This window comes from Leucoraja erinacea, chromosome 19, assembly GCF_028641065.1.
Source record: "Leucoraja erinacea ecotype New England chromosome 19, Leri_hhj_1, whole genome shotgun sequence".
NCBI lineage: Eukaryota > Metazoa > Chordata > Chondrichthyes > Rajiformes > Rajidae > Leucoraja > Leucoraja erinaceus.
In genome coordinates, this window is record NC_073395.1 from 10,682,892 (window position 1) to 10,700,738 (window position 17,847).

The following is a 17,847-nucleotide window of genomic DNA, read 5'->3' on the forward strand; positions in this document are numbered from 1 at the left end:
ACGCATCGCCACGCCCAAAAACACCCGACGTCACGTATCGCCACCCTCAAGCCACCCGACGTCACGCGTGATCGGGGACGGCATGACGTCTTGGCACCGCGTGGGAGGGAGGATGTGATCAGGGCTCGCAAAATGGCGGCGTTGTCGGGCCGCAGGTAGGAAGCTGACAGCACGGTGATGTGTGTGAAGTTTAACCTTTGAAAAAGGGAGCACTGCAGTTGTGATATAAAGCACACACAAAAAAATCTAACACATCGCTGGAGGAATTCAAAGATTCCGGCAACATCTATGAGGGGTATGCAATGCATCAGTCTGAAGAAAGTGTAGGTAGCAATGTTACAAAATTTTGAGATTTAAAAAATCAAGTCTGCAATTTATCCCATCAGATAAAGCATAACAATAAGTTTAATTTGACACCAAATTCACTTTCATATCTCAAGTATTAAAAAAGTTATGACCATTTTCATACTCGGAAATTAGCATCTTGTTCCCTATTGATTTTCAATGGACATTACAAAAAAGCTGTGATCTTGGATAGTCAAACTCCCATTTCTTAAGGAAAGATTAACATTTTTAAATAGCCTAAGTGTCCAAAGATTATTCACAAATAATTCACAATATAACATGATTTTTATATCTAATTTACATTAATTTATAGGCCAAATGGAAGGAATTTAGTGTTCAATTGCTGTAAATAAATGCCCATTTAAATCGGCTTTCTAGTGGGTTCATGTGGAATGCGCTGGTTTAGAACGTTGACATAGCGCTGGATTAGTGCCCTCAAATGCCGAGAAAAATACTGCGGGATATAAAAAGCCCAAAATGAGCTACTCGCTATAGATAACTTGATATACAGGGTTATATATATGCCCCATTTAATGTAAAAATAAGGTACATACCTTTAATTGTTTGCTCTATAAAACCCTGGGGCTGCGAGAGGTTGCGGAATCAGACAGTAATTTTAAAACTATTAGAACTATATTATCGAGGCCTATAAAACTAATAATACCTTTTGCGACCGGGTCTTGCAGCGATTTTTCGTTAATGATTTACTAGGCTGAACATGTGCGATTAGTACAGCCTAGTAAAAATCGCGTTTTAAACCCGCCCCCTCCAAACAGCGCCAAAATCGCCGACATGGCTGAGGGCAGATTCCTAATGACGATTCAGGTAGGTTTTGTAACATACCTAGTGTAGGGGGTGTGGAGAGGAACCACACATGGGAATAGTGTCTCCTGCACCCATGCAGAACTCATGGACTTTAAACATTAATGTGTGCATCGGCGCAACCTCCTGCACCCATGCAGAACTCATGGACTTTAAACATTAATGAGTGCATTGGTGCTACCTCCTGCACTCATACAGAACGCATTGACTTCAAACATTGATGACTGCATCGGTGCTACCTCCTGCACCCATGCAGAACTCATGGACTTCATCCATTTATGTCTGCATTGGCGCTAACTCCTGCACCCATGCAGAAGTCATGGACTTTTATCACAACACATAATCCTCCGAAATTACTGCCATCTCCAACGGGACCACACCACTAGCCACATGCTCCCATCTCCTCCCTTTTCCGCCTTCTGCAGAGACCATTACCTCCGCAACTCCCTGGATAATCATCCCTCCCCACCCAAACCACCCCCTTCCTGTAACTACACCTGTTGCTATACCTCTGCCCTCGACTCTGTCCAGAGACTCTGACAGCCCTTTCAGGTTCGGCAGAGGTTAACTTGCACCTCCTCCAACCTCATCTACTCTATCCGTTGTTCAAGATGTGGACTCTTGTACATTGGCAAGACCAACCTCAGACTGGGCGATCGTTTCGCGGAACACCTTTGCTCAGCCTGCCTGAACTTACCTGATCTCCAGGTTGCTGGACACTTTAATTCTTCTTCCCATTCCTACACAGACCTTTCTGTTCTTGGTCTCCTCCATTGTCAGATTGAGGCTAAACACAAATTGGAGGAACTGCATCTCATAGTGCTTGGGCAGCTTACAGCTCAATGGTATGAATATCGATTTCTCACACTTCAGGTAGCCCTGGCATTCCCTCCCTCTCTCTATCCCTCCCCCACCCAAGTTGCACTAGCTTCTCGTTTTCACCCCACAAACAGCTAACAATGGCTATTCCTTGTTCTTTATTTCTCCACATCATCCTCTATAACTCTCATTTCCCTTATCCCATACCAGTCTGAATAAGGGTCTCGACCTGAAACGTCCGCAGAGATGCTGCCTGTCCCACTGAGTTACTCAAGCTTTTTGTGTCTGGGAATAGTTGGCTCAGTCTGGAAAAAATAAGATACAAAGTATTGGAGTCAATGGTCAAGTGTTTAATTGCCAGAAGTACCGAAACCGGACAATTAAATCCTTATGCAATAAAGCAACAACTATGTAAACAGGGTACTCTGCAAATCACATAATATGCAACAAAAAATATTTATTTATCTGTATGTTTATCTGTAAAACACTCACACGCGCACACACACAATTGTAGTGCAAAAACAATGTCCCCAAGTCTATAGTTTGGAGCTTATTTGGAGTTTTTAATCGCCTGATTATTGCAGGGAGGTAGGTGCACCTGAACTGGGATGTTGCAATTTTCAGGCTCCTATATATTTCATCTTCCCGATGGCATGAGTCAAATCAGACTCTGGCCAGGGTCATGTGGGTCTTTGATGATGCTGGCTGCCTTTTTGGAGGGCGTGCCTCCTATAGACCCCTTGATCAATCTCCCTCTGGGATAAATAAAGTTCTATCGTCTGGTATGGTGGGGAGGTCAGTACGCATGATAGACTGGGCAGTGTTCACCGCTTTTTGCAGCCGTGATACAACCAGTCAATGTGCTCTCTACTGTCCACCTGTAGAAGTTCGAGTATTCAGTGACATACTGGAACTCCCCAACATTCTCCGGAAGTAGAAGCATGGTGGGCCTCTACTTCCATCAATTGCATCAATGTGCTGGGTGCGGGACAGATCTTCAGAGTTATGCATGCCCAGGAATTTGATGTTTTTGAGTCTTTCCACCACCATCCTGTTGATGAAGACAGTTTTGTAGATCCTCGTCTTTCCTCTTTCAAAGTCCAAAATCAGTTCCTTGGTTTCACTGACATTGAGAGCAAGGTTACCGAGTAACACAGCGACCCTAAGCTCCGCCTATCCATTCCCTCCTCATGCTATCTTTACTGTTAATTGCTCCACCACTTTGTTTTTTTTTTTGCTCAAGGTTTGAAATTGAAAGGACTGCCATTTGAACTTGAGGGAGGCTGTTGTGACTTGTCAGATCAGGCCAAACCACATTTATGGAGCAGAACGGAGATAAAACATCAAGTCAAATTACCAGTATCTGCTCTTTTTTTTAATCATTTCTATCACTTTTCATTTCTATTAAGTTTAATAAACCTCGGGGTTAACAGCAGAGCTGCAAAAAGCTGCTTCCTCCGGGGGCAATTTATTTATTTTTTGCAGATTGGTTAAGAACATGAGAAGCAGGAGTAGGTCATTCAATAGTATATAACATCATCAACCCACTCTCCTGCCATTTAAAGATAGCCCTCTATTCCTCTGATCTAGCTATCTCGATATTGAGTTTAGTGTGACTGCAGTTCCATGGTCCTCCAGAGGTAATGAAATCAAAAAAAAAAATCACCTCCCTTGGAATAAAGACATTTCTCATTGAATAGCCTTTCTCTTATTTTCAATCAAGGCATTTTGGGTCGTGCTGTGGGTATTGCTGCTACCACATTGTTCGAGGGACCTGAGATTGAACAAAACCTTTTGCTATCACTGTGCAGTTTGCATTCTCCCCATAACTGTGTAGATTTCCTTAGGCTGTGGGCCGAGCATCAAAAATGTGTCTAGAAATCAACTTTTGTGACCCATGTTCTCGGAAATACATGACATTTTGCACAGATTTAAATAAAATATAATTGAGAAGGAAGTCATAACTCGTCGGTGCCAAAAGTTGCACATTAATTAATTAAACTAATTAGAAAATTAGATCAAAAAGTAAGCGCCATCTAGTGTCCAATGCCCATATTACATCATGGGGCGCCTATTTCTGTGTTGCAGTCTATTTAAACCATATATTTTTATATGGCAGAGGTCCGGCTCCTGAACCAGCCTAATTAATGGGTGAGGACAGTTCACCCGTTTACTAAACCCCACTGACTGCCAGTGAGCAGAGTGGGGGTCACGGCCATAGTGGGACTGGGGCAGTGCCAGGCTGGGGGAAGGCTAATGCATCTTCCACTGAGAGGAAAATGCCTAACCCTAACTCTCCCCTCTTCCAGAGCTGCCCATGGCTGGAGCTGGAGCCGCTTTGGAACCGGCTGCAGGCTCCGTATGTGTGGCCGCTCAGCAAGTCCACCTCGGCCTACATGTCCTTCAGGATCATCGTGGTGATGATGGTGGGGAGCAGCACTGCCCTGCACGCTGCCCGGGCCACCTTCAGCCGCATAGCGTCGGCTCCGCCCGCACACTCGCTGCAACACCACCGAACGGCCGACAGCCCGACCGACCCTTCGCAGCATTCACCGGCCTACCAACTGACCCTAATCCTAATCCTAGCTCTACATTTGTTATTTATCATTTTTATTTAACAGTTCACATCATAACTTTATAAAGATAAATCAATTGAAAAACAAAATTATCAGCAAGGTTAGCATTACCTTTATTCCTTGGAAACCTTGTTATTGTTTTGATGTAATTAGGAGGCAGCCATGATCCCAGAGTGCTCGCTGCCTAGCGACCATAAAACAAAGTGTGGGATTGGTCAATTTGCGTCCGACCTCAATGTCACACGTGCAACGATTGGACAATTACTACTCGGAAAATTGGCAGTTTTTCCCATATTTAAAAAAAAAAGTGCAGGTTTTGGTCTTGACGAGTTTCAGGTATGATTTATATAATATTTTTACACTATATGTTAAAAATTCAGGTAGTTCCGTGAGTTGGGTCCCGAACTTGAACGAAAAAGCCCCTCGGCCCACAGCCTACATCCTGAAATAGAACTGGTAGGATTATTGACCACTGTGAATCAAACCTTCGTAAGGGTTAATGGTTTAACAATCAAAAGGCAGTTTGGTTCTGTGTCTCACACATTAACCACCTGAGCAATCTGTGGTATCGCCCAACAAGATTGTTCCTCCTAATCTCTCAGCATCCTCTCATTATTTGTGCATTTCCTTGCTTTGTTCTCCTTATACATTCACAAATATTTGGCCAGATACTGTTCTGACTCCATTTACAAGTTTGCAGATTACACCAACATCATGGGCTGGATCTTGAATAATGAGATAGAGAGTTTAGTAATATGGTGTCAAGCTAACAGCAAGATAGAGGGGCAATTGGAGACACAACAATTGCCGATGCTGGAATCTTGAGCAAATACCTTATGTTAAAACGAGATGGTATACTCGCTCCATATACTTGATGGTACTGAGTATACTTGGTGGTATACTTGATGGTACTGAGGAGGAGATGGCTGACATCTTCAAGTTCCTAAGTGTAAATATCACCAACGGCATTTTCGCTGGGGCCAAGAAAATCAATGCCTCGACTTTCCCAAGAGACTAAGGAAATTTGGCATGTCCCCAACGACTCTTGAGTAACTTTTTAACATGGTAGAAAGGATCCCCGTGGTTTGGTAACAGCTCTGAATAGAAGAGCAAGATATTGCGAAGAGTTGTATACTCTGACCCGAGTGTACTCTGGGGTGGCACTGAACGGATTAAGTGTCAAATATAATTAAGTATTAATGATTCTTGATATCTTTGTTTCAGATGAATTGCGATGAAGAGCAAGTGCCAAAGTCAGAGCCAGGGCCAGGGGTATTTGAATGCAGCTTATGTGGACTCAGAGCACCGTGTAACTACTATGGACAAAAACCTCCAAATGCACGTTCTATTGTGTGAGTGACTTTTGAAATTTAGGGCCAAACACTGTGCAGTCTCTTAACATCGATGTAGAGCATAGAGTTGCTATTCAGACATCACAGATGCAAATTATGGATTTGTTCCATCTGTTGTTTGGGCACTATAGGTAGCATCTGGATATTATAATGGTGTTCATGGTATCCATGGACTGATGGAGCCAAACTCCATATTGGTAAGACTGCAACATGGTGCCATTAACTCTGCACATTGTAGTTTGGAAATTGTGAATAAATTAAATCCTTCGGCATAACCGCTAGAATTGTTAATTCGGGTCAGTACTTGGTTTCACAGTGTCGCTGATGATGCCTTTATTCTACTATGTCAGCTGCACTTGAGCTCCTGATGTCCTGTAATGATGTACTTTGGAGGATCGCTGTGGTTTTCCAACAGCGCGGATTTTGTGATGCCTGATGGCCTGCTGCATAACTGTCAAAAGGCACAGCAATAATACAAACGGCTGAGGAATAGGTGATAGGTTTGAGTTTAGTTTATTGTCACATGTACCGAGGTACAGTGAAAAAACTATTGCTACGTGCTAACAGGCAGTGGAAAGATAATGCATGATTACAATCGAGCCAACCATAGTGTACAGATACATGATGAAGAAAAAATGTAAATAACGTTTAGTGTAAGATAAATTCCAATAAAGTCTGATCAAAAATAGTCCGAGGGTCCCCAATGAGGTTGATAGCAGCTCAGGGCTGCTCTCTAGTTGTACAGGTGCACAACCTTTTATCCGGAGTTCTGGAAACCGAAAAACTCTGAAAACCGGCCATTTTTTCCAGATGTCGTCTGCGCACCAAAGCTCGCGTTTGGCGCCAAACTTGACTCGAAACGACCCACGGTCAACCCAGGTCTGTACTACTGTAGCGGCTGCCCCCTCCCCGGAGACCGGGAGACACTTAAACATCTGTAAATCATTGCTTAAATGTTAGTCAGTTAGTTTGGAGGGCTTTTATGTGAAGGGGGGGGGGGTGAAGGGGTAAACTTTAATTCTTAGTCCCCTACCTGGTCGGAGAGGCGGGGAGCGGTCAATGCCTTACCGGGTCGCCGTGCAGTAAGCTCCGCAGCGCTGTGGCCGGTGGGGCTGCGGGCGGCGCCGGTTGTAGCTCCGACCCCAGCAACTCTACCCCTGGCTGCGAGGCGCTCCTAATCCAGCGCGGCCCGCAGCCGGACGCCCCAGCTCCGCGAATGTCGGGAGTCAGCAGCGTCGCAGCGCTGGGACACCAGCGGGGAGCGGGCAATGCCTTACTGGGTCGCCGTGCGGCAAGCTCCGGAGCGCTGTGGCCGCCGACTCCCAACGTTCGCGGAGCGTCGCTGGATTTGGAGCCACGCAGCCAGGGGTAGAGTTGCCGGGGTCGGAGCTCCAACCGGCGCCGCCCGCGGCCGGACGCAGCCCCCAGCTCCGCGAGGTTGGGAGTCGCCGACCAGGTAGGGGACTAAGAATTAAAGTTTCCCCCTTCACCCCTACTCCACCACCACCACATAAAATCCCTCCAAACTAACTGACTAACATTTATGCAATGATTCTCCCGGTCTCCGGGGAGGAGGCAGCTGCTCCAGACTTTTCAAGCCGCCCGCGCTACCTACCTAATCTACGCTAAAAATCTTCCATTCTGAAATCCGAAAATGTCCGAAATCCGACAAGTGTCTGGTCCCAAGGCTTTCGGATAAAAGGTTGTGCACCTGTAGTAGGATGATTCCTACCTAGACTGCCTGTGAAAATGTTGTGTGCACAATTGCAGTAACTGTGGAGACAGGCAGTCATGCAGCTCATAAGATCATAAGTGTTAGGAGTAGAATTAGGCCATTCGGCTCATCAAGTCTATTCTGCCATTCAATCATGGCTGATCTACCTCGGTCTCCGAACCGCATTCTCCTGCCTTCTCCCCATAACCTCTAACACGCGTACTAATCAATATGGGTAATCAAGCTATTGCCTCTCAGTTCCTATGACCCAAGTTCAATGCAGACCACTCCTGCTGTCTGCATGGGTATCGCATGTTCTCCTTGTGACCATGTGGGATTCTTCTGGGTACTCTGGTTTCCTTTCACAAGGTATCAGCATTAGCATTGTAAATTACCCATAGTATATAACCGAGTGATAAAATCCAGGAAGAATTGATGAGAGTGTGAGAATAAAAAAGTGTAAATGTGCACTTGGGAAAAACGCACACCTCATTATTAAATCGTTTTTTAATTTTTTAATCTTCAGAAAACTGGAATGCATGATATTCCATTTTCTTCCAATAGATCATATAGATTTATAGTGGTGACATTTATTTGTCTGCATCAGAACCTCATAGTGATAAACTCCTGCCATAAATGTCAGGAATAAATTATTTTGAAACTTTATTGTGAAAGGGGTATTTAGCCATGAAAGACATGGACAGGATGAATATAACCCCATTGATAAATATTGTTATAGTCTTTATTGGACAAGATAATGCTAGGTAACTAGGCTGGCTGGATAATGACAGTTATAAGTAATGGACCTAGTAGCATTAGCTTAATGTATACCAGCCAAACCAACTTTGGAAATTAGCATTACTAAAAAATTGTGATTTCTGCTGAATTAAAACTAAAAGTTTACTCATCCAGTTTAGGCTTTGTACAAATTATGTCCTTTTTTTCTATAGACTACTCGAGAAATGCTACACCATGAATGATCCATTCATTTCTCAAAAGGACAGGTTTCTTACAATTGGATCTCATTGTAGTCTGTGCAACAAAATTGTATGTGTTGGGCAAGTAAGTATATTGCATCATTACTTACTCATCATTGGTTGCAAGTCACTTACTTCATAATAGAATATATTGTTGAAAGTGTACCATGACTCTTATTCCTATCTCCTGTTGGTATTTTGGTGATTTAGGATTGAAGTTATGCCTTCTCATTATTTCTCCTTACCCTTTTTTTGCACAACCCAACTTGGTTTTTACAAAAGCCGTGCAGGGGTTTGCCTTGTTCTTTGGAATCCCTTATATTGACCTTGCTTTGCATTACTCTAATGGCCATTGTTTGCCCTGACAACTTGGGAGGGTTTTCTCAGGATTTGCTTGTCACTTTTCTATCCTTGTCTATTTGCACCATTTGTTTAGTTTAAATTAGATACAGCATAAAAACATGCCCTTCTTAATAGGGATTGTCCCCCCATCTTTCAAAACATGGAGGGGACATGTGTGTGTGTCTGTGTCTGTCTGTCTGTCCCGGGGATTTCCGCCCATGGTACCATGACACCTTTTAAAAAAAAACTCCAGTTCTTCCAAATCAAAACTTTAACTAATGTCTGATGCATTGTAAAGTTAAAAAAAAAATCATTTGGAACAAGAGTTCAGAGGACTGCACATAGCACAACAGTAAGGAGTTCAGCCATTCAAAACTTGAAAAATCAGAATACCTTGAATACCTTGGTCAGTAAACATAGATGTGTGTAAATGGGAAAAGATAGAATGATGGGGCAGGGGTGCAATATCATATGCTTAAAAAAAACTTGCTGTCAACTTTCTGACTTCTCTCCATAATTACTGTTCAATAATCCCTTTTAGGAATGTAGCCTTTTCTACACAAAGCGTTTCTGTATTCCCTGTGTTAAGAAGTACATTGAACAATTCCCTGAAGAGATTCAATCGGACCTACGGAAGAAAAAACACCAGCAAAACCCTCAGTCCTCCAGTTGACCACAGCACAAGATTGGCTTCAACAAGAAGCCTTGGGAGCCGATCCATTGCACTGAAGCTTTTCTTTTGTGAATACAAATTCAACGGATTGTGCTATCTTTTTAAAACAATTTCTATAAAAATTATGCTATATAACATCGGCAGAAAGATTGTTATAAATGATTTCATATATATAGGAACAAATAAATGAATGAACCAAACAGAACCATTTTTCCTTGCTGCAAATGTAAATAGGAATATTTACTTCCAATCAATGGACAGAAATTACAAAGTATTAAAAAGGTATTAAAAAGTATAAAGACAGCTCTATGGTTCAATAGAGGGATAAAACTTATGTTTATCTGCAATGCATGGTTTGCAATGTTGCATCACTATTATTCCACATACTCCTTTCATGCTTTTACTCATGCACAGAGTGCATGAGAAACTACTAGTAACTGATCTCTTTATTATGACAGATAGCACCAACATGACAGAATTGATGAGAACTGTTACTTGCTGAATATGAAAATGGTGCTGAGCAAGAATACTGTTCGGAATAAGATATATTGGATCACCAGCAATGCTGAAGTTTTCTAATATAAGTTTTCTTTCAATGCTAAAGTTTTCTTATGGTTCACAACCTCTTGCAAAATAGCCTCTATTACCAAAGGAATACCATTAATGGTGTGAATATCGGCAACGCCGATGATATATTCCTTTGATAATAAAGTGATTTTGGTATTTAAAAATATTATCTGAAGCAATGAAGCCACACTGCCAGTCTAAGAGATGTTTTCAGCAGCTGCATACTCTACAAAGATAATATCCATAAGGTATTTGTTTATTGCTGTCGTGTTCTGAGATACAGTGAAGAACTTTGTTTTGTGTACGACTAGGGAAATCATAGACATGAAAACATCAGGTAGTGCAAAAGAAAATAATCTAGAGCAGGATATAGTTTTACAGCTACAAAGAAAGTCCTGATAAGAAAAAAAAATCTACGGAGAGGAATGAATTCGAAGTATAGCGACATTATGAAGAATTAAATGAGGTCAGTATTTCTAACAAATTTATTTGGGCACAGTAAGAGATCCAAACATACGACCTGCATTTCATTCAGCCATCTATCCACAATATTTTCTTGACTTAGCTGCATCAGGCAAGTCAATGAAAGACGATGGAGTGATCCACCTCATCCGAATTCAATCGCAAGATGCAAAGAGGAACAATTCACAAACAGAAAAGCCTGGCCAGGGATGGCTTAATGAGCATGATGGAAAGATAAACACACAGTCTTGAAGGTGAGAAGAAAAGAGGCGCAAGCTGATACAATGTGAAAGTATGTTCAACAGTATGGTCAGGCACAACATGATTAAGTCTGTTGGAATATTTCCCAACATAGTTGCTAAAACTGTCTTAATTATGAAAATTTATACCCGAGGTGATTTGGCAGTCCTTGTAATCAACATTTTCATCTTACAGGCAACATTTTATAGGTCAATTTGGATGGAATATCTTCTTGCAGAACTCTATATTTAGCGTTTGCACAACTCTCCCTTTAGACCTGGTCCAGCAGGCAAACCACAATTTCAGAAGGAAACTGGAACTATTGTGAAAATTATGCTTAATTGTGAACAATTTGATAAGTGCAACAAGGCAATGTAATGGAAAAAGTAGAAGAAAGAGACCCACTGCTTTTATATATGGTTGGTTACACAGAAGCAGTTTATGATGATATACCATGAGATAAAACTGCAAGGAAATCCTAAATGGGAGAAAAGACTAACTATAAATTCAAAAAGAATAACATTAAATAATTTCAAGGCAATGTATGTTGGTGTGGCAAAGGATGCCAGAGCAGTCAAATGTGAATTTGTGCACATTATACCTTGCTGCTCATGACTTATCCATCCCAGCTGAATATCAACACTAAATGTGAGAATTGTTCACCTCTGACCTTGTTGTGTACCGAGAAACAGGAAGGGAAATAAAGGACTTAAAGGGTAAGATTAAATTTCACCTCAAAAAAACAATTTTCATTCATGAGTAAATGGTTTGACAAGTTTGCTTCTAATTTTATGTGTTCAGGATAGGGCATGTTTGGTTTACACAAAACAAAGCTTCAAAGTTTCAATAAATTGACACCATTAGGTGGCAGCAAAGTCTCAACACAGTTTTGCTTTTAACATTTCTCTCCAAATGCACAGCACGTCAGGACATGGGTTGGGACTGTGCTGGATCAGACCTGCTGTTCAGATCGGTTTTATGTGCTCCTCATGCTAGTACAGCCTAGTAGAGATGTGTACATAGAATTTTGCTGGGTGTCTAGATTGAGGAGGAATCCGGTAAGATGCAGCGAGTCTTTCGAAGATTTCGAAGTACTTAAGCATAAAATCTTGCCTGGAAAACATTGTCAAATTGCCACAAGAGAACAGAGAGGATAGTTTTTTATCTTGTGTCTAGTTTTCGGGTGTCATCAGTCTGAAGAAGGGTTTCGGCCCGAAACTTTGCCTATTTCCTTGGCTCCATAGATACTGCCTCACCCGCTGAGTTTCTCCAGCATTTTTGTCTTACCTTCGATTTTCCAGCATCTGCAGTTCCTTCTTAAAAACCTACAAACCTGTATGTCTTTGGAGTGGGCGAGAAAACCGGAGCACCCGGAGAAAACCCACGTAGTCACAGGCAGAACTTGAAAACTCCGTACAGGCAAATTTGCTGTGGAGATGAAGTAAAATGTGGGAAGAGCACTGAGACAAGGCTCCTATACCAATACAACCCCACCAGTCTCCCATCACTAGAGCGAGCAGATCAGATCATGTCCTTTGGATCTCTGGATTGCAATATGTGACCCTGCAGTCTTTATCGGTGTTGCCTACGTGTAAAAGACAGCACATGGAAATCAACACGGGGGTTCAGTGGTTGCTGACGTGTGAGATATTTCTTGTTTAATTGTGAATGAACTGTCAAGGACAGTCACGACCTTTCGATCCAGTATCTGTCCCTGGGACATGACGTACGGGGCTGAGGCTGCAACAGGGTGAATCCCAACTGGGATTCAACCGGAAATCGGTACAAACATTTCAAAACACGCACTGCACAATCTTTCCCGGTGCAGTTTATGTTTAATGTACAGGTGGAAATGGGTTCAGTTTCTGTAGTGACAATCTGTCTCTGTAAACACGAGCACGTCAAAACGAAGGAAACTTTTTTTCTGCAAAAAAAAGGGCAGAAGCGAGAAATCAATTCATTACGTCAAAAGAAAGAAAAGTTACAATTATGTCATTCCAGGATGACACAGTTTTGACCCTGAAAAAGATTGAAGTTATATTCTCAGTTGTCACTGACCTAGAAACCAATGTTTCTCAACTGGTAATGGACCATGGTGAGTAACAGACCACAAACACGTCATTCAATGGGCAATCAAATGTTTACACAGATATTGATAAAGGGTAACTTATAGAATGTGACTTTAGAACCTATCAAACCATATCAAATATCAAAAGAAGCAGATGGCTTCTATTCTAGTGTTTATAGCTTGGGTGTTGGTTTAATATCTCAGCCAAAAGAAGGTGTCGCTTAGTTTAGTTTAGAGATGCAGCGCAGAAACAGGCCCTTCGGCCCACCAAATTCCGCAGCCGATCAGGGCATTTTTTAGAGCGGAGTTTGATAGGTTCTTGCTTAGTAAAGGCGTCAATTGTTACGGGGAGAAGGCAAGAGAATAAGATTGAGAGGTAGAAAAAGATCAGGCAAGGAGACTCAATGTGCCAAATGGTATAATTCTAATCCCATGTCTTATGATTTTATTAGAAAATGGGTGGAATACAATAGTCAAAAAGGTTTATTTTTAGTGAAATCACATGGGTTACTGCATACAGCGTTGTTCTCCTTTTCCAAGAATATATGTTCCCTGGAGTCCCAGTGGGATAAGAATTCACTCGATAGATTCTAGGTATGAAGGCGTTACATTACAAAGTTGAGCTTGCACTCATTGAAGTCTGAGAGAATGAGAGACAATCTCATTGATCCACAAGCTTCTGATGGGCTTTAAAAAGTAGAAGGCGTGAAGATAGTTCCCTGATGGGGGGAAATCAAGTACAAGAAAGACAATATTGGTATTTAGGAATATATATTTCAGACTCGGTTGCAAAATAATTTCTTCCCTCAAAGTGTGGATCTTTGGGATTCTTCATCCAACAGTAAAAATGTCACTAGGTAACAAGCCATTAAACATATTCATGGAGAATTACACCAATGCTCTGCAAGTTAAAGAGAGCAAAGACTGTAAACTAAGTGTAACAATCCGAGTAAAGATATTTTAAGAATTAGAATTTGTCAATTAATTTGTAATGTCTCAAATATTTAATGCTCTTCTTAAAAAACAAAATTTGGCTTTGCCAAACGACACTATTTATTGTCAAAGTTACACACATGAGATTAATAACTTACAGTGGCTTGCAAATGTTTTCATACCCCTTCAACTTTTCCACATTTTGTCACGTTACAACCACAAACGTAAATGTATTTTATTGGGATTTTATGTGATAGACCAACACAAAGTGGTGCCTAGTTCAACAAAATTCTCCAAACAACGCCCAATAAAGTTGTGGTGCTGATTGAAAGCCAAGAAGGCAGTGTTTACTAAATGCCGCTGCTCTCTGCCAATGCTGTCGCTGAGATTTAGCAGGTTTTTAAGAACAATGATGTCAGTGTCCAAGTAAATTGGTGAGACCCCACCATAGTTTTTCCCCTGAGGAAGGACATTATGGCAACTGATTCCTGACTGCTTATGAAGAAAGCTGGATCTGCGATTTAGGAGATTGGTATGAGATAGGGTTGCCAGGAAGACCATGGGGGTTCAGCTTAAGGATTGAAATCCTTTACCAAAGAGAACTTTTTTCACACAGAGTGGGAGTATCTGCCACAGAAAGCCAGTTCATTCTTTAAGAGGGAGTTAAATCTATTGATACTGAGTTTGATCACCTCAACATCGAAGGGGAAAACAGTTCAGTTTCTGGTAAAATATTCCCACAAGAATGTGCGTACTGCCTGTAGCTGAAAGACCCTTCCAAGAATGTGCGTACTGCCTGTAGCTGAAAGACCCTTAATGAAAAATACAACTTTGGATGTGAGGTGGGACCTTGCAGCAGACTCCACAGAACATGTGGTCAGAAACGCAGGACTGGTTCGTTTGGAGGTCTCCACAAAGAAAATAGTAGTATTACTCCCAGTGGGAGAGGAAGCATTTCCCCCGTAATCAGTGCCAACAGCCTAACCTGTACTTCACAACCTGAAATTGCTCACCCCCTTTGGAACTGTAGTAAAGCATTAACGCCATCAAAGAAACCAACTCCAGTGGAATCAAATATACATGGACGACTTAAACCAAAAGTGATTCTTTGCTGTATTCCCGAGTGTTAAACATTGATTACGAAAAGGACACTGCTGCTTACGATCGCCTTCAGGGATCATTCTTGAGGAATATTGGCTCATGTCTTTGACCTTGGTGAAGTGGATGTGTCAATTTGAAGTTTAGATTCTACAGACAAAAAATACAAAAGCTAATTTGCTCTGTTTGAACTCAATCAATGTTTATCTTCCCCTTTCTAACCTTTCCATCCACATCCAAATCTTTCATCCCTTTTCCTGATAGCCCTACTCTTTTCTATTACCCCTGAATATAACAATCCAATTTGCCTCAACTCATAGTACATGATTAAACTGGGACGTTATTTACCCACATCAGCTTAATGAATGAGAAGGGAGTTCTTGCCGGTTCTCTGGAAGGATGCAAACTCTGTCTACTTAACCGCGATGGGTTTGGAGGTCATGGCCAACCCCTGTCGCCCTGTGCTGCACCAGCTGAGGATTTAAACTGGTGAGTATGTTCACACTGCAGCAGCATCTGAAATTGGCCACATCCAATAGTAAGACATTGAGTAAAGGAATTGCAGTAAACCCTCATTATAACGGACCACAGGGGGTGGGAATGGTGCCCGTTATTGCCACTTGTCCGCTATAACCGAGCAAGGTATAATTGGAATAGTAGCAGAAACAAAGAACTGCAGCTGCTGGTTAATGCACAAAGGGACACAAGTGCTGGAATAACTCAGCGTTTGGATCAGCAGGTCAGGCAGCAAGTTTCTCAGGAGAACATGGATAGGTGACGTTTCAGTTTGAGACCCTTCTTCAAACTCTTGCCGTAGAGGGAGTACAGAGAAGGTTCACCAGACTGATTCCTGGGATGTCCGGACTTTCATATGAAGAAAGACTGGATAGACTCGGCTTGTACTCGCTAGAGTATAGAAGATTGAGGGGGGATCTTATAGAAACTTACAAAATTCTTAAGGGGTTGGACAGGCTAGATGCAAGAAGATTGTTCCCGATGTTGGGGAAGTCCAGAGCATGGGGGTCAAAGATTAAGGATAAGGGGGAAATCTTTTAGGACCGAGATGAGAAAAACATTTTTCACACAGAGAGTGGTGAATCTGTGGAATTCTCTGCCACAGAAGGTAGTTGAGGCCAGTTCATTGGCTACATTTAAGAGGGAGTCAGATGTGGCCCTTGTGGCTAAAGGGATCAGGGGGTATGGTGAGAAGGCAGGTACAGGGTACTGAGTTCGATGATCAGCCATGATCATATTGAATGGCGGTGCAGGCTCGAAGGGCCGAATGGCCTACTCCTGCACCTGTTTTCTATGTTTCTCTATGAATCCAGGTGAGTTGAGACCCTTCTTCAGACTTTGGGCCTGGAATCCAGGTGAGTTGATGCGTCTGGCCTGCTGGTGTGAGCCAGGGGTGGTGTGAACGGCCGGCATAGTAAGCAGCGGGGAGATGGCACGTGCTGGGGATGGTGTGAGCAGTCGATGTCTATGCAGTGGGGGAAGCCAGGGGTGGCGCGGGCATCCTAAATCCCTTGTGATCTATGTCTCAGTCAACTCACCGTTCATACTTTAACAACTTAACCACCACCTTTCGTCCCCCATGTACCCAGTTATTTATGGTAAATATGTAGGAAGGAACTGCAGATACTGGTTTACACCGAAGATAGACTCTCAGTCTGAAGAAGGGTCTCGACCAGAAACGTCACCCATTCCTTCTCTCCAGAAATGTTGCCTGTCCCACAGAGTTACTCCAGCATTTTGTGTCTACGATAAATAGTAAAACGTTGAGACCCTAGCACTTTATTATATCTTGTTAACCAGCAAAGTAACCATTTATGCATACTCTCTGATGTTACCCAGCCAAACGTCTAGTTGAGTGGCTAAACAAGGTTGTAGAGCAATTGAGAGGTAATTTTTAATGTTACTTGCAACAAGAATAGTGTTTTGCTCCCTACAGGGCATTGAGTACTGTGTGCATTTTTATGACAATTTAACATCTGCATGTCATTGTGTTTTTATTTTGATCCAGCATGTTAAATTGCAATGTTTCACACCAGTCATCATTTTGGAGATGTAACAACAGATGTATCTGATTTTAACATAAAAATTCATATCACCTGCTGGAATACACTGGTGTTATGCTGTCTTGGTGATTAACATCTTTGATGAAGCCACCTTCACCCTGGGGCACGTATTGCTCTCCTGGTTCTTAAGTCGGTGTTGTTTATGTTGGCATGATTTAGATGTGTGTCCTTGTCATTATTGTCTTTTTAGTTCACACAGAGGAACCCAAATTCACCCTAGGGTCATCAGAATTGCCTAGTTCCCAATATTGATGTACGTTTGTGTTTAATGTACAGTACCAACATTTTCCTCATGATTGCCCACAAGTTCCCACCCTTTCTCTTTTAGATCTTAAACTTCATTTCAAACTTGGCTATTTCACATTAGCATTCATGTATTGCTTCTGAGAATTCCCAATGCCTCTGTCCCTCTTTACTGACTTCATTTCATTGGAAGTGCACTTCGTAGCTTCAAGGCGCAACCAAATTAATTATTAAAACCCCAAATTTGTACACAGTAAAACTAGGCTTTAGGTGGACACACGGAACTGCAGGTGCTGGTTTAGAAAAAAAAATACAAAGTGCTGGAGTAACTCTGTGGATCAGACAGCATTTCTGGGGAATATGGATAGGAGTGTATTTTTGTAGGCTTTAGGTGGGATGCGATATGATAGAACTTTATTTATCCCAGGAGGGAAATTGGTCTGTCAACAGTCATAAAACACAAGATACATGAAACATGAAATTAAAGTGACAAGTGGAAAGTCCAGAAAAGGGACTGTGCAAAGATTGCAGAGGTGCA

The 17,847-nt window shown here is 42.1% G+C and overlaps 1 protein-coding gene across 4 annotated transcripts; it reads left to right on the forward strand.

The window, feature by feature from the left end:
- The first annotated feature begins 29 nt into the window (after nt 1–29).
- On the forward strand, nt 30–13,892 carry cdpf1 (cysteine rich DPF motif domain containing 1). 4 transcript variants are annotated; one of them, XM_055650266.1, is made up of 4 exons: nt 30–155; nt 5,787–5,914; nt 8,579–8,690; nt 9,489–9,751. In XM_055650266.1, the coding sequence occupies exons 2-4, from the start codon at nt 5,787–5,789 to the stop codon at nt 9,618–9,620; spliced, it is 372 nt and encodes a 123-aa protein (XP_055506241.1). In that variant the 5' UTR covers nt 30–155; the 3' UTR covers nt 9,621–9,751. The 4 variants fall into 4 exon arrangements, with proteins under 4 accessions (XP_055506241.1, XP_055506242.1, XP_055506243.1 ...); XM_055650267.1 differs by lacking the exon at nt 30–155 and adding an exon at nt 158–295; XM_055650268.1 differs by lacking the exons at nt 30–155; nt 9,489–9,751 and adding exons at nt 188–323; nt 11,085–13,892.
- The last annotated feature ends 3,955 nt before the right edge of the window (nt 13,893–17,847 follow it).